The sequence below is a fragment of the Oryctolagus cuniculus genome, chromosome 20, assembly GCF_051225735.1.
Source record: "Oryctolagus cuniculus isolate XC-2025 breed Fujian yellow rabbit chromosome 20, ASM5122573v1, whole genome shotgun sequence".
NCBI lineage: Eukaryota > Metazoa > Chordata > Mammalia > Lagomorpha > Leporidae > Oryctolagus > Oryctolagus cuniculus.
In genome coordinates, this window is record NC_142886.1 from 10,041,478 (window position 1) to 10,066,830 (window position 25,353).

Genomic DNA, 25,353 nt, shown 5'->3' on the forward strand with positions numbered 1-25,353 from the left:
CCCCTCAGTCTCCCACAGCCTCAGTCCACCACCACCTCCTCACCAGCCTCTGCTTTTTCATTGCAACGCTGGGCCCTGTGCGCCCTCAGCTGCCGGCTCTCCCTCTCATTGGCAGCTTTGAACTCAATAGACCTCCCTTTGTCTTCTCATGCAAACTACTACTCTCTGGGGCCCCTGAGAACCCCTGCACACCCGCTGGGGCCCAACAGGTGCCTAGCTCATGGGTAGCATTGCTAAGGTTGAACCGTCTGATCCTGGAGTGCGCCCTCATGCCCTGGTTCTCACCTGCTAGGGTGACCTTTAGAGAGAGCGCCCTGTGGCCTGCATGCCCGAAGCAACTTCCGAACCTCGGGAAAACCTCCCGGTACTAGGGCCGGAGTTATTTTCCACCTAGGAAGGGGAGTCAGCTGTGGGTGTGCGGTCCCTGCGCCACCTGCTGGCCGACTCAAGAAGTGCACCGTCCATGCCTTCAGTGCAGAGAAGGGATTTGCACGCAGCTGTGTGCAGGTCCCAACCCTCTTCTTGCTTCCCTACCCAAGCCAGTTTCCTAGTAATTCAGGACCCTAAAAAGCCAGGATTACACGGCTCCACTTGACTTTCCAAGACTGCAAATATTCTCAGGGAGCCATCCCTCCTTTGTAGTCCTAGAAGATCCTGAAAAGCACTCCTGTCTGTGAAGTTTCCTTCCCTGATCTCCTTTAACCAGCAGCCAACGCTGCTGGTCCCCATGACATCACGATCCCAGCAGCAGGTCCCCCCCACCCCACTGCAGGTCCCCCAAACGAGAGCCTGGGGGTCTCTGCAGGCAGTGACTGCACTTACTCCAGCTCCCACCCTGGCCATTCTCCCACTTAAGGATCCGATGTCCCTGCTGCCCTGGCCTAACAGCCAGCATCTCCTCCAGCTCCTCCGGGTGGTGTCCTGTGCAGGGAACCCCCAGCAGGCCGCCTGCCTCGTGGCACAGAGGAAGCAGGGACCTTAGTGATCTCATCGACCTCTACACCTCAGCCACACGAGCAGCCTGCTCTGGCCCTGGGCAGTGTCCAGCGTCCCTTCCTGGCACTCTCTGCCCTCGATCCCTCTGCTGGCCTGGGACTGCAGCTTCCAGGGGCAGCAGGAGGACCACGCTCTCCGCCCTTCTTCCAGCTTATTGAGCCCTGAAGCCTTGCTTCCCAAAGCATGCCACCAGCCTGACCCCAGGGGCCGCAGGTCAGCACAGGTTCATCACTCAGCCAGGAAGTCCTTGACAGATCCAGTCTAGAAAGAGGCAGGGATGAACACATCTCCAGTGCAGGTCTCACCTGGTCTCAGGCAGCTCCGGACAGGAGGGGATCTGTGTGCAACCACTTAGATGCCTGTGGTTCAACTACCCCCGTGGGCCCAGCACCAGCTGGCCAGCCTGGGACATACGCCTTTCAGATTAGGGAAACAGAAGCCAGCTCTCCCACTAGCGTGCTGTGTGAGCCCAGGGATCACTGCATTTTTCCAGACCCCAGATTCCACATATATAAAAGGAGGGGCCAAATCCAATGACCCAAAACCTTTCCCCAGCTCTAGAATTCTGAGAATCTGTTTTCTCACATCAGTGCCACTCACCCACCGCACTCCCCGCCACACCCATACCCCTGAGCCTGCCTACAACACCCTCCCAGGGGCACTGCTGGAAATAAAAGTCCCCAGAAAAATTATGGCCTGCGATTCACATAGTAAAGATTGCCACAGAACATTTTTTTTAAGACTTATTTATTTGAAAGGCAGAGTTAGAGAGAGGCGGGGGGGGGGGGTCTTTCCACTGGTTCACTCCTCAAATAATCACAACAGCCGGAGCTGGGCCAATCCAAAGCCGGGAGCCAGGAGCTTCTTCCGGGTCTCCCACATGGGTACAGGGATCCAAGGACTTGGGCTATCTTCTTTCCCAGGCCATAGCAGAGAGCTGGATAGGAAGTGGAGCAGTCGGGACTCGAACTGGTGCCCATATAGGATGTCGGCAGTCCAGGCAGCAGCTTTACCCGCTATGCCACAGTGCCGGCCCCTCCACAGCTCACAGCTGTGGCAGGAGGGACCCAGGCAACAAGCAGGCTGCCCAGCGGCATGAGGCTGCATTGCCTTCGACCGCTCCCTCTGCAGACTGCAACCCAAGAGTAATTCTCGAGATGGTTTTGGCTTCAGAAAAGGATCTGTCCACCCTGATATGCCCCAACACAGTCTTCCTTGAAGTCTTGTCTTTGCAAGGTTGTGGGCTCCTTGTAAAAATCTAAATGGGAATCACCAGAAACTTCCACTACGTAGCACCATCTAGGGGCTTCTGCCTTTGCCTTCCCAGGCCCCTCTGCATCCGTGCCCAGCTCCATGCTTTGGGTGGGCTCCCAGCTGCCTTCCCCATTCATGTGGGCCCCCCATTCCCGTCTCCGGGCCTGGATTGCTCCGGCCACAGGAAGAGGAACTGAGGCCTTACCTGCCAATGGCTGAGAGTCCACTCACCCCTTTTTCAGTCCCAAACATCCTCTACTCTAGAGCTAAAAGTTTGTTTGGAGGTCATCATGCTAGCCAGCTGGGGCCCTTGCCACAGCCATGCCCCAAGGAGGGAGCTGGTGGGCCGATAGGGCTGAAAGAGCATTACAGAGCCCATGGGTGCAGATGCCAGCCTATGTTACCAGGCCTCAGACCACCCGTGTCCCTCCCCTCCCTTCTCGTCACCAACACAGTCAGGAAGCACGAGCGATGCTGGAGATGCAGGATGCTCACTCCCAGCCTGTCTGATCCCACACCCAGGCTTTGAGCCCTGGACAGGGTGTGCACGTGGAGCATGGGGAGAGTCCAGTGGGAGCAGGCTGCGGGCTCCTGCAGGTGGTCCCAGCTGGTGGTCGAGCAGGAGGGGGCTAAGGGCAGGAGTCAGACACCTCTGGAAGCCTACAGGAGTCTCTGCTCTCGTGGCCTTTTTCGAAGCCCCCTGTTCCTCCGCCACAGCCCCTGCAGGTGCCTCCTCCCTGGGGAGTCAGCCAGCTTCCCTCGGAGCTGAGGATGGGAAGAAAGCATTGGTCCCCAAGGCCATCATCTCTCTCTTGCACCCACCCTCATTCCGCCCCCCAACCACGTCTTTCTCATCTGCATCCCCTTCCACAGCCTCCATCTCCCACCCTCATCTTCAGCTCCTCCTTTTCCGACCTTGACCTTGGTCGAGGGAGGGGTCAGCATGTGTTGAATTCATCTCCAAGAACACGGGAGAAATCTTGGCTCACATTGGGCAGCCTTGTTCTCCAAAGCCAACCCATGACCACCTAGCTTCCAATGGCACTGGCCCTGGCCTCTGTGTGTCCCCACCGAGGACCATGGGCCAGGTGAAGAAGAAATAGGGGAAGGTGGACTTCAGTGGGGAGTCAGTCCTGGCCAAAGCCCACCTTTATTCTCTAAGGAGGGGCAAAGGGAGAAGTAGCTAAGTCTGGTGGATGTTGTAGCATAGAGGTTTCTACCGACACCAGTGCTGGGAGTGGGGTGAAGTCATGTGAGAAGGGCGGGGGTGGCTGTGGGGGAGGGTCCAGTGGGGTCCTCCCTGGCTTAGCCCCTTTTCTGTTGCTATGACAACAGAACGAAGCTGCCTACTTGACAGAGCAGAGCTGGGTCCACCCCCCTCCTTGAGTGCATCGCAATGGGGAGGGTGGCACCGTGGTTAGCGTACAGGGAAGGGCGTGGTCAGGTGGTGACGTGGGAAGCCAGAGACATACAGGAGCTAGGCTCGCTCTTTTTATAAAACTCTCTCCCTTAAGGACTCCCTGGGGACCAGTGACAGCCACGTGAACCCCTCCCACGACCTGGCCACCTTGCCCGAGGCCCCACCTCTTCCAGTTCCCTCCACCCCTACATGGCCACAAGCTATGGTCAGAAGGACCCCAGACCAGGCTCCCCAGCCTCTTCTCCTTCTAAAGGACGATCCAGGCAGGGCCAGGGGTCCCAGTCCCTGTGGCTGGTGCTGGCCAACCATGGGCGATCTGAGATGTATAGAGATGAGGGTAGCCCAGCCCCTCTTCTCCCCTGGAGGAGCTGTGAGGCCAGAGGAGATGAGCATCCTAGAGAGATAATGACAAAGGCCAGGCCAGCCAGGCTGATTCCTCCTGTGCCTCCCGGCTATGGGACCCTGGGCAGATCACTTCCCCTCTCTGTGCACTGGAATTCTGGGTCAATGGTTTACAAGCTTTCCCAGCCATACCATGGCTTTCTCGACATGAAACTCTCCTGGAGCCCTGTTTGCTAAGGGTCTCAATTGGATGGGTCGCAAACATGAGTAACTTTCTTCTTCCAACCACGCCCTCAAACACCTCCATGGAGCCCACACCCCCGCCCCATTCCAAGAGCCCGCCCCCATCAAGTCTAGCCAGTGTGCTTTAAGGCGGGGTTTCTGCCTGATGCCCAGAGGGGCGCCCACTTCCACCTGTCCCCAGCACCTCCATGCCGGGTTTGACCCACGGCCTGCAGAACCCATGGCGGGGAGAGACCCTCCCCACTCCCACCCCCCATCTGACCACCGTCTTCGCTTGCTGGGGCAGGGAGAGGAGCAGGAAAGGAACAGAGACTCCTTGCTACCTGGGGTGGCCCTGGTCCTCCCGAGCTGTCAGTGTCCTTGGGCCTTCGGGTGTCCAGAGGTGGCCTGTGTGGGGTGGCATCCATTTCAGGCTGTGAGTCCTCCAGTGGTCAGGCCTCTGGGCCGGGGTCTTCAGGAAGGCGAGGCTGCCTGTGCGGCGCCCAGGAGACACCACCTCCGTGCTTGTCCTGGCCATTGGCGGGACAAGAATGACAAGCAAGGCCCCAGGATGCCCTGGGGAAGTAATTCTCCCCCTCTGCTGCCCACCCCAGGCCAGCAACCTCAGCATTTTGATGGTGGGGCTGGAGAATATGTTTCCACAGCTCCCAGTACCTGGGGAAGCTGTAGCCATGGTTCAGACCCCCGCCCCTTCCAACAGACGCCAGCCAGGGTAGGGGGAATCTGCTAGAGCTGATAAAGGCCGAGGAGGGTCCCCAGGGTGGGCACCCAGGGCCTGGTGCCCACAGCACGAGGGCTTCAGACTCCTTTTGAAGGGAGCAGGAGGGCTCCATCAGTCACCTTCCAAGTGCCACTAGTTTTCAAACTGGTCTGAGCATCGAAACCTTTATAGGAATGCCCACGGGCCCCTCTCATGCCACGCGGCTGCAGTGTCTGCCCAGAGCAGGGCACAGCTGGGCTCTGCGAGCAGTATCCACACCTGTCCTGCCTGAGGGCATTCCTTGCGTCCCTCCGGCTCCCCCAAGAACCTTCTGTTGCTGTGTTAGCTTGGCGGCGGGGGTGGGCACCCACCCTCTGTGAACTGGGAATGGAGTCCCGAGTGTGAGCAGAGGCTGAGGAAGCAGGTGGGTACGCATGGTGGAAAGGGACCAGGCTCAGGCGCGGGCCTGCTGATGGCCCCACTTTGCTGGGAATAGCAAAGGTGTGCTCCTTCCCTGTGTCCAAGCAGGGGGAAGAAGGGGGAACGTGGCCTCCGGACCTGCAGCCGCCGCCCCCGCCAGGGCAGCCCCAGGACGGCCCAGAGGAGCAATCTGCTGCAGACGAGAGGCCCGCCACGGAGCCCCTCTTTAAGGTCCTGGACACCCCGCTGAGCGAGGGGGACGAGCCCGCCACGCTGCCAGCCCAGCGGGCCCACGCGCACAGCGTGCAGATGGAGGGCTACCTGGGCCGCAAGCACGACTTGGAGGGGCCCAACAAGAAGGCATCCAACAGGTGGGTGGGGTGGGCTGGCAGCTACTGTGGCCACAGGTGGGGGCAGAGGTGGCCACCACCTGTGGTCTGATAGCTTGGGGGATTCATAAGGATTGGACCTGAGAGAAATGAACTTCACGGAGAAAAGGTTTAGCTCGATTTCAGAGGGTCAAGTTCAAGAGCAGCGCCCCCCCAGTGGTTGGGCCTCTGATGAGGGAAGCAGTGGTGATGCACAAAGCCAGCCCAGGGAGACTGCAGGTTGCAGGTGAGCCAGGAGGCAGAAAAAGGCCACGCCCCACTAGGGCTGCAAAGCAGCCTCACCCTGAGACCGCCTGAGGCCACACCCCAGTAACTGAGGCCGCCCACCAGGCCCAGCTCCTGCACACCACCCACTCAGGGCCCTTAACACAGGACGCTCGGGCCTCGGGGGGTCACGCCACAGCCAGCTCCCATCACCGTTGGTTCTGGTCCCACGTGCAGACCCGGGGGTCTGAGTGACCCCGCCTCTCCCTGTTTATTTCCTCACTTGTAGAATGGAGATGCCAGCACTGGCTTGCCTTTTCAGTGGCCCCGTGCCTGGCGAAATTTGCTATCCCAGGTCTGGGTAACAGGTGGGGCAGACTTGGCACCAACGATGTGTCCAGGACCAATCCCCAACTTTTACCCGTCTGAACCTCAGTCCCCTCATCTGTGAAACGGGAGATAACCTTCTGCGGGTCCCTCCTGGTGCTGTCACCCAGTGACTCCTGGACCTTGAGGAAGCAAAGCAACAGCTGCTCCCTTCCTGACCTGAGACAGTCGTGTCTTTGGGGTTGGCCCATCCAGGACTCCCTCTGCCTCAGACTGCTTGCCACCCATGAGAGACCCAGACTGAGTTCCAGGCCTCTGGCTGTGCCCCAGCCCAGCTCGAGCTGTTTCAGGCATTTCGGGAGTGAACCAGCAGACGGAAGCTCTGCCTTTCAAACAAAATGAAAACAAACAAAAACAAGGTCCCATCCACTGACCCACTGAGCCACTCCCCTCAACAGCCAAGGGCTGAGCCACGCTGAAGACAGGAACCAGGAACCCAGTCTGGCAGGGGCCCAAGCACTTCAGCTACCATCTGCTGCCTCCCAGGGTGTGAATTAGCAGGAAGCTGGAATCGGGAGCCAAGGCTCAAACCCAGGCTGTACAATATGGGAAGCAGGAATCCCAAGCAGTGGTCTCAACTGCTAGACCAAACACCTACTGCATTTGTTTTTTTTTAAACGAAGAAACAAAACAATAAAATGTATCACTATCAGTACCCAAAAAGAAACAGTAGCACTAGAGGAAGTAATTGTAGCGATGCCATCTAGGGACCTTGCCTGATCTGCCTGTCTGCCTCTGCCAGGTCGTGGAACAACTTGTACTGTGTGCTCAAGAACTGTGAGCTGACCTTCTACAAAGATGCCAAGAACCTGGCCCTGGGGGTACCCTACCACGGGGAGGAGCCCCTGGCCCTGAGACACGCCATCTGTGAGATCGCCGCCAACTACAAGAAGAAGAAGCACGTCTTTAAGCTGAGGTGAGGCTGCCCTGGCCACGGTCCCCTGCCTGGGGACAGGTGCACCGGAAGGGAGCAGCTCCAGAACTGAGTGGGTACAGCTCTAATCACAACGGCGGAGGGTGCAGCTTTTTACCTCTTTCGAAAGCTGCTGAGCTACCGAGGGGGGGCTGCACCTTGGGCTGGGGGGACTGCGGGATCAGAGCTAGCCCTCTGCCCAGGCCCAGGCCCCCACAGCTGGCTTCGTGACAACAAACCCTTCATCCTCCCAGGCTGAGTAATGGCAGCGAATGGCTCTTCCACGGCAAAGACGAGGTACGTGCCTGACGTAGCCAACAGAGGGGCAGGTGGAGGAGACCCCAGCCCCCTGACCTCAGGGCACCCCAGTGCGATGGGGCCCTGGAGGCCAGGTTCAGCCCCGCTCATCCCTCGGACAGGAGGAGATGCTGTCCTGGCTGCAGGGCGTGAGCACGGCCATCAACGAGTCCCAGAGCATCCGCGTGAAGGCGCAGAGCCTGCCCCTGCCCTCCCTCGCCGGCCCCGATGCCAGCCTCAGCAAGAAAGACAAAGAGAAGAGATTCAGCTTCTTCCCCAAAAAGAAGTAGCAGTGGGTGGGCCTGGGCAGGTGCCGTGGCCGTGGCCGTGACCTCCCCCCGCCTGGCCAGGGCCCCACGCCGCTGCGCTGTAATAGCTGCCTCTGCCGGCCTGGCCATCCGATGCCCGCCTCCACGCCCTCTGCCTCCGGGGATGAGGGCTCCCAGCTCCTGTGGGGCCAGAAAACAGTTCCCTGAAGCGCCTGCCCTCCGCTCTCCACCCTCCCCTGAGCTGAGGGTGCACCAGTCCCCCTACACCCCACAAACGCTGGAGATGGCAGCTGACGGGGTTCCCCAAACACTACCCACTCCCAAAGCAAATCTTGCTTGGGGTCACTTCTGACCTGGTCACAGTCAGGGGAAGGGGAAGAGAAAGGGAGGTGGACACTGGAATGGGGGAGCTGCCCCTCGAGGCCTGCGAAGGAGCCCTCAGGTGGGGGTCCCCAGAGCCCCAGCTCTAGGCATGGGGCTGTTGGGGCCACAGGGACACATGGGATGCAGGGCCTCACATGTGCCAGCCTCCTCCCCACTGGGCTTCACCACAGGGGCCACCGTGTCCCTTCCTCTCTGCTCCTCCTACCAGGAAAAGAAACCCAAAGAGCGCCCCCCTACACACACTGAAGGAGCCTCCTGCTGCCTGCAGTGCCCTTGGCCGCTAGCACAGGTGGAAGAGGGAGAACGCCAGTCCATTCCTCCCGCAAAGCCGTGATGAGAGCTGCCAGCTGAGACCCAAGGAGCAACACATGGTCTAACCCAGCCCAGGGTTCTGCCTCTGCAGGCTGGGACCTTCCACCCAGCCCTAGCAGCAGCCAAGCCAGCAATATCCCCCAGCAGGGCCCCGTAGGCAGACAGTGCAGGCCCCAGTACCTAGAGAGCCAACCCCCAAGCCTACGCCCAGGTGCGTCCTGTCGATGCTATGGACTGGACAGGCAGCTGAGTTGATCACCCAGCACTTCAGGGTGGCTAATGTGGCCACACTGAGGTAGGACCACCCCCAACAGGATACAACTATCCTTGGACAGCTGGGACCAGAGCCAGGAAGGTGTGCTGCCCCTTGATCTGCTTCCCCGGGACGTACCTGGTCTTGGGTCTCGGGGAGTTCACATAGGTGCAGAGGTCCCGTCTGCGGCCACCTGTCCCCAGGCATGGGAAGGAAACAGCAACCTGTGTCCCGGGGAGAGCCCCGCTCAAGCTAAGGTCAGACCTCCAGAGGAGGCGTCAGGGTTTCCACAAGGATCTCCCCCACTCCCCTCTGAAAGCAAATACAGCCACAGCCCAGCCTCTTAACTGGGGTCAGGCTGGGGGCAGCAGATGGTTGCCCCCAGGGAATCCATGAAGGTCCCCCCACAGCCTGCGGTCACTGCTTCTGTCCGCTTCCACCCCACCCCGGGAAGGAGCCTGGGACACCTGGAGATGACATGGGCAAGGCTCAGGTGGCAGCCACAGCTAAGACGCCTTCCTGGAGCCCACAGTGTTGATCAAACCAGGCACAGCTGAGCGAGCAATGCCACCCTGTGGCCCCAATGCTGTGGGCAGGGGGAGCCAGCTGCCACCACCGAGAGCCACAGGAGGGGAAGGTACCCCCCCCCCAGAGCCTGAGCTCCCCATCCCGTAGGCAGGGTCTTCACTTGGCCTCAATGCACAGGACCCCAAGGTGCTCTGCTCCTGTGGGAAACCTGGTGTGCAGCATTCAGCAGCCTCTCCCTATGCCCGGGGAAACCAAGGCAGGAGGCATTGCAGTGACTGCACATACCTGGCGACAAGGCAGGCTCCGTGCATCACAGGGCACGTCCTTGTCAGGGGCGCACAGCAGAATCCCCGCTGAAGGGCAGACCGGGGGCAGGCACCTGCTTCAACTGCTTCCCTGGGAGAGCTTGCCCGCCTGCCCTCTCCCCTCCACGTGTGCCAAAAGCACTTGAACCGAGGCGTCCTCAGCGAGCAGCCCACAGACCCGAGGAGGCGAGGGCTCCAATGGGAGAGCTGGGGTTTCACACCCGAGGTCCCCAAGCCAGCTGCATGTGACCCACCATCTGTTGCCAGCTCCCCATGCACCCAGCCCGCACCGCCAGGCCCCAGGACACTCAGCTAAGCGGACTGCTGCTGCAGGCATCCTGCTCGGGGTGGGGTGGGGGGATCCCTGTGCTATGCCAGGGCTGAGCCCCCCGTGCCCTGGTGAGGTCTTCTCTTCCTCCGTATGTTTTCTACTCATAGTCCTTTGACAGTATTCTCAAACTAGGTTGACACAGTTCCAGTCCACACCAGCATAAACAGGCTTCCTCCCCAGGGCAGCTCGTCCTGGGCATGGCCAGGTGGTCCTCTTTCCCTCTTGTCCCTGGCCTCAACTGATGCTGGAGGAGGGTGAGGGGGTGGGAGGGTCCTCAGCTTCCCTCCCCACCCTACCTCCACTGGCACCTGTTAACAGGTGGCCTGAGAAAGACCCAGCTTCCCCCTCCACACCACTCCTCCTCCCTCTCGGAGGGCAACCAGGGTCCCCAAGGCTTCGGACAAGGGCAGAGATCCAGAGGAAGAGGCCAGTGGGCCACACAGCTGGGCCCCTTGGACGAGTCCACTCGGGAGGATGCAAGGGAGGCAACGCTGAGCGCAGAGCACGCGATCTGGGGCTGGCCCTGGGGCCGGCCGGGCCTCGTCCTCCACCTGCTCAGATGTTAACTTCCACCAACCAGAGGAAACCCTTTACTAGTTTTTCTAATAAATCAATAATGCTCCATATTTTTGCTCAGTCTCTTAAGTGATTAGATGTGTCTCTCCTTGCTCTGGGACTCAGAGGGCCGGCACCGTGGGGACAGAGGGACAGCCAGACCACAGCTCGTCCCTGGGAGTCTCACAGGGTGATTGTGCCAGCACCCAGGCCCTGGGCCTCACCTGTGGCCCTGAGCAAACCTCGCTCCCTGGTGCACTCAGCCGATTTGAAGAGCTGCTGCAGAGCCAAATCCTTTCTGAGCAAAGGTGAGGCCAGGCCTTTCCCTCCACTCAGGACAGAGACCCCGGCCCTCACTGGCCACAGCACCACTGGGCTCTCCATGTCTGGACTCCATCCTTGGCACATGGAACCGCCCCACTGCTGGTTTTCAAAAAATACTCCCGGGGCCAGCACTGGCGGTCTACGTAGAGCCGCTGCCTGCAGTGCTGGCATCCCGTATGGGCGCCAGTCCGAGTCCCGGCTGCTCCAATTCCAATCCAGCTCTCTGCTATGACCTGGGAAAGCAGTGGAAGATGGCTGATTGGCACAGCTCCAGCCGTTGAGGCCAACTGTAAAGTGAACCAGCAGATGGAAGATCCCCCCCTCTCTCTGCCTCTCCTTCTCTCCCTGTGTAACTCTTTCAAATAAATTAAAACAAACAAAAAAACCTCCGCAGGAGCCAGTGTTGTGGTACAGCAGGTAAAGCCACTACCTGCATGCCACTGGCACTCCACAAATGCCAGTTCCAGTCCTGGCTGCTCCGCTTCTGGTCCAGCTCCCTGCTGATGCACCTGGGAAAGCAGCAGCAGGTTGCCCAAGTGCTTGGGCCCCTGCCATCCACTTGGGAGACCCAGATGGAGTTCCAGGCTCCAGGCTTTGGCCTGGCCCAGCCCCAGTCATGACAACCACTTCCTGTGAACCAGCAGATCAAAGATTGCTCTCATTGCTTTCTCTCCTGCTCTCTCTGTAACTCTGCCATTCAAATAAATAAATCTTTAAAAACAAAGCAATAAAAAAAAAAGGACAAAAAAAAACCTCCCCATATGATCCTTTTTTTTTATTATTTACTTGAAAGTCAGAGTTACACACAGAGAGAAGAGGCAGAGGGGAGGGAGAGGGGGAGGGAGAGGGAGAGGGAGAGGGAGAGGGAGAGGGAGGGAGGGAGGGAGAGAGAGAGAGAGTCTTCCATCCATTGGTTCACTCCCCAATTGGCCACAATGGCCGGAGTTGTGCCAATCCAAAGCCAGGAGCCAGGAGCTTCTTCCTGGTCTCTGGCATGGGTGCAGGGGCCCAAGGACTTGGACCATCTTCTACTGCTTTCCCAGGCCACAGCAGAGAGCTGGATCAGAAGTGGAGCAGCCGGGACTCGAACCAGTGCCCATATGGGGGCCCTGCAGCCCAGACCCCAGCCAGGACACACCGGGGAAGGCAAGGCTGGGCTTCTGAGCAGAAAAAGGCAGAAAAGCCATGTACAAACAGAGAGGCATTCCTAGGCCTTGGGAATCAGTCCCTTGTGGGAATGCAAGGAAAACAGAGGCTCCATCCCAGAAAAATGCACTCCCACCCCTCACCCAGTGTCGGGAGCCGCTTCAGGGCACTGTGAGGCTCCAAATTTAGAAGCCACGCCTCCGTGGACATGCCCTGGGGACTGGAGAGGGCGAGAGGAATAAGAGGTACCAGACACCGGAAACTGCTGTGTATTAGCAAAACGTTCCCTTCGCCATCCCTGGCCTCTGTTTTTAAGTTCAACTTTGTCTCTTGGGGAAAACAGCCCAAGACTGGCATGCTGGAGACAGAACCCCAGGCTGCTGGCAGACAGAAAGGCCCCTGGGAACAGCAGCAGCAGGGAGCGGGTCCCCTCCCACACACTCGGCTGCCCTCCTCACCACCCCCAGTCCCCGCCTCCCCCGAGCCACCCCAGGCCCACCCCTGGCCGGGCCCCAGGAAGGAGGCAACACGCAGGCCGGTTGGTCAGTGGTTATTGCACCGTTGGCAAATAATGAAATGTGTGTACAGGAGCGACAAGCCTCACAACACAGGCGCGGGCCACGGCGGTCTTCACAGGAGGGACCCCACGCTCGCTCGCTCGCTCACGCACGCACGCACGCACACCACAGGAGGGAAAGCAATAAATTATTGGCCTCACGGCTGCCTGGACCCCGAGAGGAGGCAGAGTTGCAGAGCAGAGCCTGTCCCCAGGCCTCTCCCGAGCCCCCGGGGCTGCCTCTGCCCGGGGAAGACGCTGAGCTTGAAACATTCGGCTTCTTACACCAAGGAGGGAGTATTTACAAGAGCAGAGCGGCTGCCGCGGGCTGACAGCCGGCACGCACGCGCAGGTGAGCCCCACGCACGCTGGGACGTTCTTCCGGGGGGGGCTGGGGGCTGGCGGGAGCCCCGGCCCAGGGGACGCCCGGCAGCTTCTTCCCCGCCCCGACTGTGCCTCCTCCCGCCTTGGGAGGGAGTGGGGGGCACGGTCACAGTCAACCCACGGAGTTCAAGGCCTGGAACTTCTCCCTCAGGTTCCTCACGCGGCCCCGCTGGCTCGGCCCCTCCTCCTCTGGCGCGTGCAAGTCCCTGGGGCCCTGCCCCGCCCCGGCTGCCGGCGAGCCTGGGCCCTGCCCGCTGCCCTCCTCCTCCAGCCCCGCGGGAAGGGGCCCCTTCTCCATGATGATCACCCGCCGATGGTTCTCCAGGGTGACGTCCGCGGTGACGTGCAGGGCCTCGCCTCCCGCGGGCCCACCCGGCTCGGCGCTCAGGCTGCAGCAGCGGCCCGCCCTGGCGGGCAGCGGCGGTTCCAGCATGTTCTCGGGCACGGAGTGGCTCCGGTTGACCGGCGGGCCGCGGGGTCGGCCACCCTCAGCCTGCACGGCCTCGTCGTGGGACGCGTACCTGGAGCACAGCTCTCGCACGTCGGGCCAGCTGAAGGTCTCGGTGTCGAAGGGGCTGAGGGGGCTCCGGGAGCTGGCTCGGACCCCAGGCGAGGCGGTCCTGGGGCTGGCAGCCGAAGGGTCCCCAGCAGGGGAGGCCTTGGGGTCTCTGTGCTCAGGGCTGGCCGGCTGCTCCGGGTTGAGGGCCAGCAACGGCTTCCTCTTAGCTGTGAGGAGAGAGCGAGTGGGCAGCTGATGCACCAGGCGGGAAGCAGGCAGGGAGGGGCTCTGCGGGTCCCCAGCCCAGTCCCAGCCTGGCTGGTGGCTGTGGCCTAACTCCGTGGACCCGTCTCTGCCCCCTTATCAAAGGGCCGTGGGTGTTCAGAGTCACAGGAGGAGGCCAGCCAGCTCTCACCCTGGCCAAGAGGAAGCCCAAGGCTACTTTTCCTCCAAAGGCTAGGAGTCTGGAACTGGAAGGGCACAAGGGGAGCACAGAGTGGGCCTCGGAGCAATGCAAGGGCTGCCAGGCTCCAGCCCTCTCTTTAGAGGTCCCATCTCCCCCCCACGACCACCATCACCAGCAGCATGAGCTCGCCCCTGAAGCTGTACCTGTAGCACCAGATGGCTCTCGGGCCGCCTGCTGCGGGCAGGGGCTGGTGGGGCTCCTGCCGCCATCCTTGTCGGGGGCCGCCCTTTCCCACTGCAGCGGCGGCCGGGCCAGCGCCGCCCGGTTCTTGATCCGGAGGCTGTACTGGCGGGCCAGCTGGTAGACCTTGTTCTTGACGCGCTGGCTCACGCGGCCGTCCATCACGTGGGACAGCTGCACGATGCGGGGGTGCAGCGGGGCGACCAGCTCGGCCTGCGCGCTGCTGCTCAGCTCCTGCACCAGCTCCTTCAGCTCCCGGGCCAGGTGCTCGGTGGGGGAGGTGCTCTCGGGCGAGGCCGCGGCCGACTCCTCAGTGATGGCCCCCAGCTCGTGCTCCTCCAGGATGAAGAGGGGCTCGTGCAGGTCAAAGCCATTGGCCTGGCCCGGGCCGCCCCGGGGGCTGCCCTGGGAAGCCTCCATCGTCTCCCACATCTTCACCATCTCCGAAGACGGGCGGAACTCCGCCTCCGAGACGGGAGCCGGGTCGTGGGCGCCCGCCTGGCTCGGTCCCGGGAGGTCGAACAGGGCCCACGAGGCCGGCCGGGAGCCCGCTGGTCTCCTGCAGCCCGCGGCAGCCGCGGGCTCCGCGTCCGGCCGGGGCAGGCTGTTGATCCTGGACACCGAGTTCCGCACCAGGCCTTTGGGGATGTAGGACAGGCTCTCGCGGCGCCGGACGCTGAAGCCGGCGTCGTGGTGCTCGGCGCTCTCGTAGTAGCTCTTGATCTTGTCCAGCAACAGCCGGTCCCGCGTGGACAGCAGCGAGTCCTTCCTCCGGCACAAAGGCCGGTCCGGCTCCGCGGGGCAGCCCCCAGCGCCGGGCAGCTCCGGCCCGTCGACGGAAGTGCCGCCCTCCGTGGCCACGCCCACGCCGACGTCCATTTCCGCTTCCGGCGGGGGCTGGGAGGCCAGGGAGTTTGTGGGGCTGGCCCGGAGGGCAGGGCCCTTGTCACTGCCCTCCAGGCTGAGCACGCTGCTGCTCCTGCTGACCAGCCGCGGCGTCCCCAAGCCACTGGACCGGCCATCGTCCAGCGCCAGGCTGCTCCGCCGGGAGAAGCTGCTGCCGAAGCGCTCGGCGATGACGCTGGCCTGGTCCAGCACGGAGGAAGGCAGGAGGCTCTCGGGCTCCTGCGCGGCCCCCATGTCCTCCTCCTCCTCACTGCTCAGGGCCTTCAGGTCCTCGGGGCTCTCGGCCACCACGAAGTCCAGCGTGTCCCCAGGGGGATCCGTCCCCAGCGGCCCCGCCTGGGCGTCCAGCTGCATCTCTAGGGGTTCTGGAGACTCTCTGTCCGACGGCATCTCCTCCGGGCCGGGCCCTTCCACGGCTGCGAACACCTCCTCCGGCTCCGCCCCAGGCTCGGGGTCCGGCTCCACCTGGAACACAGCACGGAGCGCTCGTGGCCGAGCCGCGACCGCAAGGCCCACACACCCCACATCCGAGCGCCTGGGGTTGCATCCGATCTAGCTTCCTGCTAACGCACACGCTGGGAGGCAGCAGGCCAGGGCCCAAGTACTTGGGTTCCTGCCACCCACGTGGGAGACCCAGATGCAGTTCCTAACTTCTGGCTTTGGCCTGGCTCAGCCTTGGCTGTTGTGGTCACTCTCAAATGTATTTTTTTTAAAAGATTTATTTATTTGAAAGGCAGAGAAAGAGAGGTCTTCCATCCACCGGTTCACTCCTGATTGGCTGCACCCACCGGGTCTGGGCCAGGCTGAAGCCAGAAGCTAGGAGACTCTTCCAGGTCTCCTGCATGGGTGCAGGGGCCCAAGGACTTGGGCCATCTTCTACTGCTATCCCAGGTGCATCAGCAGGGAGCTGGATCAAAAGTGGAGCAGCCAGGACTCGAACTGGCACCTGTATGGGTTGCTGGCACTGCAGACTGAGGCTTTAACCTGCTGCGCCACAGCGTGGGACCCTCAAATTTATTGATTAAATGTAACAAAACAAAACACCTCCTTCATGAGACCCATGAGATGAGCCTGGCTGGCTCAGAGCCCAGTGAGAGGAGCCTACAACTTGGGCTCAAATGCAACCAAGATGCACAACTCAGCAGGGGGCCGGTCATTACAGAGGTGGGCAGGTAATAGGGTGCTTCAGCCGCCCTGCAGCTGAAACCCGAGGACAAAGCTAGAATGCCGATGGGGTGGGCTGCCGACACGACTCTGCAGCAGAGGGCAAGAGGGACGAGGGGGGATTCCGCCAACACCGCTCAAGCACAGCCCCAGGCACCCTGCAAGGCCGCGGCTCCAGGAAGCAGTGCCCGAGGGCCAGGCAGCTCCCAGAGACTGTGCACGGAGGGCTGTAGGGCTCTCACGCTGCCTGAGGAGCTGTGTGGCTCAGGCTCCACACAGCGACACAACCCCAGGCTGGGATCTTGTCAGCACCTCTGGGCCCAGTGCGACTGCATACGCCCAGCAGATGGGCAGGGGCAGAAGTGAGTGCGAGAACTCCCTGGGATCCCCTTGGAGGGGCCGTGAACCCTGGCACTGGCCGCACAGGCAGCTGGCCGAGCGCTCCGCGGGGGGGACATCAGCAGGTGCTCGGCATTCCGAGACGTCACATCTGACTCTATCTGTTCTCTCCAGCACCTGCGAGGCAGGACCCAGGGTCCAGACCCGCACTGTCCCACACCGTGGCCACCAGCCACACCTGGCTCTCAGCACCCGAAATGTGCCTGTCTCCTCACCAAACCGCACACCCCTGGGCCAGACAGGCTTCCCGAAGGAGTGAGAATCCTGGGGTAGACAATGCCCATCCTCCTGAAGGGACAGCCCTGCCTGCAGACCTGGAGATCTGAGCTCTGTCCTCACCCCCCTGGCCGCTCACCTCCGGCAGGGAAGAGACAGACTCGACACTCGTGCGCTTCTCGGCACTCGCTGAAGACCAGTTGCTGGGCCTTCTGCAGCTCTTATGGCCTTCAGATTCCCTGCGTCCCTTCCCCTGAAGCAAAGAGAGGCCAGGCGTCAACTGCAGGACAATCAAGGTCAGTCCCTTGTGCATTCCAATGTGGACCACGCCTCCTGCACCCCGAGGGAGCCCGCCTTGGACCCGAGCCACTCCAGGAAGCCTTGCCAGGCGTGTAGCGTCACAAAAGCCCAGCCCAGCGTCCCCCCAACCCCCCCTCAAGGCCAAGTGGACCTGACCTTGCCAAGCCCTCAACCCACGGGTCACGCTCACTGGGTGGTTACTCTACTGGTTAGAGCCCAGACTGGGGCTGGCGCATGCCAGAGGCCCACCGGGGCGTGACAGCGAGCCAGGGGGTTAAGAAGCGTGAAGGAACCAGGGCGGGGCAGCGAGGACAAGGGCTGGGCATGCACGTGCCAGGGAACATGCAAGGGGGAGGGGAGATCGAAGAGACACCTCACCATAGCGCCCCGGGAGAAAAGTAAAGCGTTGGCCCGATAGTGCCAGCAGTGGAGGGCGGCCAGCAGGGAGCTGGCAAAGTCAGCTACCTGCTCCGCCACTGCCAGACTCTCTTCCTCCTCCTCCTCCTCCTCCTCCTCCTCTGAGACTGGGGGCTGCGGCCCGGCCCCCTTCTCGCTGCCTTCGTGCCCTGCTAGGTCCTCCAGAGAGACCGGAAAGGCCTGTTCTTCCTCCTCCTCCTCCTCCTCCTCCTCCACCACCTCCTCCTCCTCCTCCTCTTCCTCCTGCTCCTCCTCGGCGGCCCTCTCAGCCTCCGTCTCCAGGCCCCGGGAGCAGGGAGGCTGTCTGAAGTCCAGCAGGGCGCCAGCGCTGCCCGCGTGCTGTTCAGAGCACAAGAGCCCTCGTGACCGGCCTCGTGGGCAACCTCCCTCCCCCTCCCCCTCCCGAAGGTGGCTGGGGGCGGGGAGGCCCCATACAGAAAACCACATCCAGACACCCAGCCCTGGGTCCCCACTGGGGGGCCGCAATGTGGTTAGGCACTCAGGACCCCCAAGAGACCTCGTGCCCCAGAGAAAGAAGAAACCGAGAAGATAGGTTATCTGGTATCTGGGCCAGCAGCAGGTGCCAGTCCGGGAAGAGGGAATTGGAGGGCCCTGGGGTGGGGCAGAGTCTCACTCATCTCGGGGACCCTCATGCCTCACAGCCCGGTGCACAGGCGATGCTGTCAGGTATTTAATGAAAGAGAGCTGAAGGGGCCGGGGAGGACTTGGGCAGTGTCCCCTCCCCCCCAGTCGTCCACCCCCTCCCTGGCCCCTGGGTTCCCAGACTTTACCTTCATTCCAGCTGCTTTGGCTGCCGACAGCACAGTGGGGTCCCGGCGGGAGGGGGAGGGGGAGGGGAGAGGAAGAGCTTGATAAGCAGGAGAAAGTGCCCCCTTTGCAGGGAGGCCCGAGACCCAGAGGCTCCCACCCCAGCCCTCAGCCAGTCTGCCCACCAACGGAACAGGAGCCCGGGCTGTACAGCAGGTGCTACCCAGGGAAAGCACGCGAGCCCCGCCCCCTCCCTGGACAGCAAGGGGTGACCCAAGGGAGGAACAGAGGCAGCGACCCCTCCAGACGCCTCTAGGCAGCTCTCAACAGCCTCCCGCCCAGGTGGTCCCCTGTGCCGCCACTCACACACTCACCTTTCTCGTTCAGTTGCCTTAGCAGGTGTTTGGTGGGCTCTGAGGAGGAGAAGCAAATGGTGGCGTCAGTGCAGCCTGAGAAGTGGCCGCGCACTGACCAAGGTCCCAAGCTCCCAGCACTACCAGCCTTTCACCAGCTCAAAGTCCACTCAGGCTCGGCCAGGGCTGCCCAAAACCCCAGGGAGGCTCCCGCCAGTGTCCGCCAGCCCCCAGAGCAGCAGTGCCCTGGTTCTTACATTAGCAGCTCCCACCAGGAGGCCCAGGCTACAGGAAGGGACTGGGCCCCATGCTGCCCGTCTCGGGGCCCACGGCTACAGCAAGAAGCACATTAGCGCATTCTCTACACCCACTGCCAAGCCGCCCCACGGCACCCGGCTGCAGAGCAGAGGGCGCACCCGACTTCCTACGGCCCCGAAGGCCTGGCATCCTGGGGCTTCGCTGCCCACTGGGGAGTGCTGCCTGGACGTGCACAGGGTGACCAGGCTCTGGGGACAGACACAGAACACACCTATCAGGCTGAGGGTGACCACAGTTTGCACCCCAGCCTTGCTGGGGACAGAGCTCAGAAAGGATGACGGGGCAGAGGACAGGATTTCAGGGACCCCTCTACTGAGACCTCAGCCCACCCAGCTTGAAGCGGTAGGCCCCGATTTTCTACACTCAGCACCGGAAGGAAAGCTGGCCAAGTGGGACGGGAGAACGTACACAGGTGTCTCCAAGACTGCGTGGGAAACGGAATGGAAAGGTGAGTTTATTGCCGTGCGAGACAATTCTGAACTCCACGCACCCTCACAAATATGCTGGCAGCTTCCTGCTGATACAGACCGCGGGAGGCAGTGGTGGGGCTCAAGTGAGCGGGTCCCTGCCCCCTACATGGGAGGCCTGGATTCAGTGCCTGGCTCCTGGCTTCAGCCCCAGCCCAGGTCTGGCTGTTGTAGGCATCTGGGAAGTAAACTAGCAGATGTGTGCATGCACTCTCTCACTCCTCCTCTGCTTCTCAAATCATTTTTTTAAAATAAAAAGGTCATGGAAAATGCACTTATGAAAAAACTGTGTGAGATTCCAATTTTTTTTGCAACAAAATAAACTTATCTGTTAATACCATTTTCCAAGAACTTTTTGAAGTCTCTTTGTAAGGAAGAACTTTACTTTGTAAGGAAGAAACACACACATGTGCACATGTACACACACACACACACAACATACACATATTCTATCTGCATCAAAATACCTAATTGTTTTTAAGGTATGAAGCAGAAAAAGTCTCATTCTTTCAACGTAGGAAGTGTGAGTGGCAGCTGCACCACTTCCAACCCTGCTCCCTGCTCATGCACCTGGAAGAGCAGAGGAAGATGGCCCGAGTGCTCAGCCCCTGCCACCCACGAGAAGGCTCAGAATTCTGGGCTCCTGGCCCAGCCTTGGCCATCACAGCCATTTAGGGGAGGGAAGCAGCAAGCAGAAGGTATGTCTCTCTCTTTCTCTGCCTTTGAAATACAATAAAAAAAAAAAAAAAAAAAAAGACTCTGTAGGGGTCGGTGCTGTGCTGTGCCAGGTTAGGCTGCCATCTGCAGTGCCGGAATCCCCTGTGGGCGCCACAGGACGGAGCTCCTGGCGAGGCCTGGCCCAGCCCTGACCATTGCAGCTGTTTGAGGAGTGGACTAGCGGATGGAAGACCTCGCTCTCTGTCTCTCTCTCTCTCTCTCTCTCTGCAACTCTGCCATTCAAATAAATAAATCAATCTTTAAAAAAATCTTTAATAAAGTAGCCAACTACATAAGACATAATATAGGGGCCGGCTCTGTGGTACAGCAGGTTAAGCCACTATCTGCAGCACTGGCATCCCACATGGGTGCCAGTTCGAGTCCCAGCTGCTCCACTTCCGGTCCAGCTCTCTGCTGATTCGGCTGGGAAAGCAGTGGAAGATGGCCCAAGTGCTTGGGAAACTGCATCCACATGGGAGACCTGGAAGACGCTCCTGGCTCCTGGGTTTGGCCTGGCCCAGTCAGGGCTGTTGCAGCCATTTAGTGAGTGAACCAGCGGTTGGGAGATTTTCTCTCTCCCTCTCTGTAATTCTAACTTATAATAATCATATATATATATACTATAATATATATATATATATATATATATATATATATATATATCGGATCTGACTTATTCACCTAGTGCAACAGTAGGGAAATTTTCGTTCTACCCAGGGCCATTTTGGATATTTATAACATCATCTGTGGGCCATACAAGATTATCACCTTGAAAAGCAGCCTACAATAGATCTATTGAATTTTGAGTCCTGCCTATGGGTGCCTTGGCAGGGCCAGACCACATGACTTCCCGGACCTTATACGGCCTGGAGGCCGGACATTCCCCACCCATGAGCCTGTCTGCCCATCTCTGCTGTCTGGAAGGAGGAAGCAGATAAGACGCAGATACGGCTGGAGCAGGTGGCCAGGCCAGGCCATGAGCTTTCACACGTGGCCCCGGTCCTTCCTCTCAACGACTCCCTGGTCTCCTAATAAATTTAAAAGTCAGAGCAATCTCCCATCCACCAGCTCACTCCCCAAATGCCCACCAACAGCCAGGGCTGAGCCAGGCCAAAACCAGGAGCCGGGAACTCAATCTGAGTCTCCCACCCAGGTGGCGGGGACCCAAGCACTCGAGCCAACACTGCGGCCTCCCCAGGGCGAGCTGGCAGGAAACCGGAATTGGCAGCAGAACTGGAACGCAAACTCAGGCACCTCACCATGGCACAGGGGCACCCACACATGTTCACCACTGTGCCACATAAATGATTGATCTCCAACAGGGCGAAAGGGGAGGAAGGGCTGCTACAGACACACACCAGGGCCCATGAGAAAGGACACTGTTCGGCGCCATGGAAGAGCCGTGAGGACAGATCAACACCTCCACCGCCAGCTGCCCTGACGGCCACCCGAAAGGGGAGGAAGGGCTGCTACAGACACACACCAGGGCCCATGAGAAAGGACACTGTTCGGCGCCATGGAAGAGCCGTGAGGACAGATCAACACCTCCACTGCCAGCTGCCCTGACGGCCACCCTAGGTTCCCTGGACACCTGGCATCTCCCACACCATCAGTGATGGCCAATTGGGGAGTGAACCATCACATGGAAGACCTCTCTCTCTCTCTCTGCCTCTTTTTCTCTCTCTGTTTCAAATAAATAAATAAATCTTTAAAAAAAAGTTTATTTTGGTGCAAAAGGTTTTTTTAAATCCACAGGTTCGGTTTCCATTTAACTTCTTAAAAGAACCCTTGTTAAGCTATGGCAAGTTAAGAGAGAAAGCCTGGGAGACGGGAAGATGATTACAGGGCCAGAGGAGAGGGAAAGAAAGGCAGCCAGAGACTAGCCACACAGCATCTCCATGTGGGGACTTTTAACCATAAAACGTTAACCACAGCGAGCTTGCCTAGGGCTCAAGACCCATCCAGAGCAAAGTCAAACAAGACAAAACACAACAGACACCACCCGGCTCTGCCTCCTAGGAGGCCATCACCCATGTCCACGCACACAGGTGTTCAAGCAACCCCTGGAGTGGGCCAATCAAAACCCAGTGCGCCTGGGGGTCCAAGCCAGAACACTGCCTCCTCACTCCAAATCCTCCTTGGAGCTGGCCCACAGACCCTCTCACCCCTACTACGCCCAGCCCATGTGCACAGCCGACAGGTACTCGCCTTGACCGAGACCTTTCCCTGGGCCTCTGACAGGCTGGCAGAGTGTGCACACACACACACACACACACCATCACCACCAGAGAGCCAGGTGACTCATTCCGTGAATCAGAACACAGTGGCAAGTCCAGTGACGGAAGAAAACCCAGGAGAGGAAAATGCAACATTACCCCCCCGCTCTAGACTCAGAGTAAACATTTCCCGTCTGGACTCGGTGCTGCTTGAAGACCAGGGTTGGGGCCGGCACTGTGGCATAGCAGGTAAAGCCTCCACCTGCAGTGCCGGCATCCCATATGGATACCAGTTCATATCCCAGCTGCTCCACTTCTGATCCAGCTCTCTGCTGTGGCCTGGGAAAGCAGTAGAAGATGACCCAAGTCCTTGGGCCCTTGCACTGGCATGGGAGACCTGGAAGAAGCTCCTGGCTCCTGGCTTCGGATTGGCCCAGCTCTGGCCATGGTGGCCAACTGGGGAGTGAACCAACAGATGGAAGATATCTCTCTCTCTCTCTCTCTCTCTCTCTCTCTCTCTCTCTGCCTCTCCTTCTCTACCTGTGTGACTTTGACTTTCAAAAAACAAAACAAAACAAAACAAAAAGACCAGGGTCTGCTCCAGCTGTGTCATTCCAGAACCTTCCACTGAGTGGCAAAGGGGAGACGGGGATGGAAGGGAGCCGAGCCTGAGGGAACCAGTGTTTTGGGGGTCCTAAGGGGAACTGCACAATGTGGTACCAAGGACTCTGGGCTCCTGGTGGAGGCCTAGCGCCCGTCACCCTGCCTTTCCCAGGATTTCTGGAGAGCTGGGAACAACAGCCCCCCCAACGTCGCCACAAGCCCAGTGAAGGGTCTTAGAAAGCAGATTCTCCCCACACAGCCCCCCCTCCCTTACCAGACTGCCGGCGCCCCTGGCGCACGTGCTGGGTGCACACCTCATCCTGGGAGGACCAAGCCTTCTTCAGCCGCTCCGGGCTGTAGCGGTACCGACTGGGATCTGCACAAGGGGGAGGGGACCAGGCATCTGGCTGGGATCTTGACCCTGGCCAGGATCTCACACACACATACACACACCCCACCCCTGCCCTGGCCCAGCCACAGGAGCCAGAATCCCCCAGAGCTCCCACCACCTCCCATGTTCTTCCACCTGCTAACGTTAGGACCAAGATTCTCAGTGGGACCCAGGCCCTGACCACGCAGGCGGCTGACCGCCGGCTGTCAGACAGAGCTCCCCTCAGCACAGCCTGACCTAGCGATGGGCACCCTGGAGGATAAACAGGCAGAGAAGCATGCACTCACAGTAGGAGTCCATTTCCAAGATGGCTTCCTTGGCCTGGAAGGGAAGGAAAGCCAGCTAGTTACCACCTCCCGGGCACCATGCCTCCCTCGCCCACGGGGCTGGATCTCGTCGAATCTGACCTACCGGCACCATCCAGTAAGCTGGCCCCAGCAGCCCCTCAAGAGCTGGTTTGGGGGTGGGGGGCACAATCTCCCTGCAGCCCAGCAGGAGCGGGAGGCTGGGGAGCAGCACCCTGGGGACTCACCTTCTGGGGAATGGTGGCATGGTGGTTCTCCAGAATGAGCCTCTTGATGTGATGGGTCCAGTTCCGCTTCTCCTCCACCGTCTTGGCCTGGGAGGACCAAAGGGAAAGGAGCCCGGGGCCGTTACTACAGGACCAGAACTCCTGCTCAGTGGCTGTGGGGCTGTGCTGGGACCCCACCCTGGGTGAAGTGCCTGCAGCGACCCCTACTGGACACACGCCGACACTGCAGCCTGGGAGAGCCAGGTAAGCAGAGGTCCCTCAAGTCTCACCTGGATGCTGTACTGTTGCTTGCTGTGCTTGTAGTGGGTGACGGTGAAGCACAGGGAGTCTCTGGTGCTTTCGATCAGCATCAGTGAGGAGCACTGGGGACAGAGGGAAAAAGCCGTGAAACCCGGAGCGGGGTGGGTGGTGGAGGGGGGCGGGGCGGGGGGCGTGTCCCCGGCTGGGGTCCCCAGGGGAGCAGCAGGGTCACGTCAGAGGGATGGCGCCTGAACCCAAGGAAACAGACAGGAGGAGCCCCGGGAAGGAGAGGGGTGGGCTGCCCGGTTACCGGGATGTGTCCCTTGTAGACAAAATGGTCGCCCCGCTTCTTGGTGATGAGTAGCGTCTTGTCGAAGAGGAAGAAGGTCCTCTCGTTGCGCACGCGGTGCACACGGAAGGTGCCCTCCAGGACCAGCTCCCCGTACGTGGTCAGGTCCGGCCCCTTCCAATTGATGAGCAGCGACTGAATCTCCTGCAGCCGAGAGGCCGGTGCCGGGGTCAGCCCACCACAGGCCTCCGGGGCTCATGCAGACCCGGCCACCGTGGCTCATCCAGGCGGCACGGCCACGGTCGCCCCCCCCACCATCTCCCGAGTCCCACCGCGGGCCCCCAGGACCTGGAGCCGGACGGCATGCTCGTGTCTCCTCTTCATGTCGTTGATGTACCAGGCCACGCAGGTCATGGTGTCGATGGCATCCTCCACCACCTCGAAGCCGTCCTCTTCCTCATCAAAGTGCTTGGCGATTTCCTGTGCGAGAGGGAGGTTCAGGCCCCGCTGCCCCGCCCACAGGTCTCAGCCCCGCCCCCCGGTGCGGGAGGGGCTGGGGCTACCTGGAGCAGCAGGTGGTACTTGAGGATGCGCTGCACGGGCTTCAGCAGGTAGGAGCCCAAGGGCAGCGAGTGTTGTAGCAACTCCTGCCGGTCCCGGAAGAACTTGGCCTGCTGTTTGTCTCGCATGCATTCCGTCAGCGCGGCCACCGAGCTGGGAGTGGGCAGGGAGGCCGTGGTCATCGCCTGGGGAAGGCTGGGGTGGGGGTGGGGGGAACCCTCTGGACCCACCCAACAGCTCTGCCTCCCCTCTGCACCCCGCCACTCACTTGGGGTAGTTGTTGCAATACTGAGTGTAGATATCAAACTCTTGGCTCTAGGGAGAGACCAAAAACAGTGGTTTCATGGAGATTCCCATGAGAGGAAAGCCTGGGGGGAGTACCCGAGACAGACCCCCCAGCCCTCCCCACCCAGGGTTCCACTCTGCGCCCCTACCCCCT

The 25,353-nt window shown here is 60.4% G+C and overlaps 2 protein-coding genes across 9 annotated transcripts in view; one reads left to right on the plus strand and one right to left on the minus strand.

Moving 5' to 3' along the window:
- The window catches only part of SPTB (spectrin beta, erythrocytic), a 147,219-nt gene extending 136,646 nt beyond the window's left edge, over window positions 1–10,573 (plus strand). The window contains exons 33-36 of one of the 2 annotated variants that reach the window (XM_051838741.3): window positions 5,481–5,746; window positions 7,098–7,271; window positions 7,523–7,565; window positions 7,688–10,573. In XM_051838741.3, coding sequence (XP_051694701.3) covers window positions 5,481–5,746; window positions 7,098–7,271; window positions 7,523–7,565; window positions 7,688–7,855 — 651 coding nt within the window. In that variant the 3' untranslated portion in view covers window positions 7,856–10,573. The remainder of the gene's footprint in view (window positions 1–5,480; window positions 5,747–7,097; window positions 7,272–7,522; window positions 7,566–7,687) is intronic. The other variant, XM_051838742.3, reaches the window with a different exon arrangement.
- A 1,933-nt stretch (window positions 10,574–12,506) lies between these two features.
- The window catches only part of PLEKHG3 (pleckstrin homology and RhoGEF domain containing G3), a 51,589-nt gene continuing 38,742 nt past the window's right edge, over window positions 12,507–25,353 (minus strand). For 3 of the 7 annotated variants that reach the window (XM_089322033.1, XM_089322034.1, XM_051838744.3), the window contains exons 5-18: window positions 25,183–25,229; window positions 24,917–25,067; window positions 24,702–24,833; window positions 24,375–24,557; window positions 24,094–24,186; window positions 23,825–23,911; window positions 23,580–23,613; window positions 23,176–23,277; window positions 18,602–18,640; window positions 18,251–18,270; window positions 17,421–17,798; window positions 16,882–16,995; window positions 14,021–15,428; window positions 12,507–13,638 (exon numbers count right to left, since the gene is read on the minus strand). In XM_089322033.1, coding sequence (XP_089178159.1) covers window positions 13,025–13,638; window positions 14,021–15,428; window positions 16,882–16,995; window positions 17,421–17,798; window positions 18,251–18,270; window positions 18,602–18,640; window positions 23,176–23,277; window positions 23,580–23,613; window positions 23,825–23,911; window positions 24,094–24,186; window positions 24,375–24,557; window positions 24,702–24,833; window positions 24,917–25,067; window positions 25,183–25,229 — 3,402 coding nt within the window. In that variant the 3' untranslated portion in view covers window positions 12,507–13,024. Of the gene's footprint in view, window positions 13,639–14,020; window positions 15,429–16,881; window positions 16,996–17,420; window positions 17,799–18,250; window positions 18,271–18,601; window positions 18,641–18,996; window positions 20,117–23,175; window positions 23,278–23,579; window positions 23,614–23,824; window positions 23,912–24,093; window positions 24,187–24,374; window positions 24,558–24,701; window positions 24,834–24,916; window positions 25,068–25,182; window positions 25,230–25,353 lie in introns of those variants that run through there. The other 4 variants (XM_089322036.1, XM_070065038.2, XM_051838751.3 and 1 more) reach the window with 4 other exon arrangements.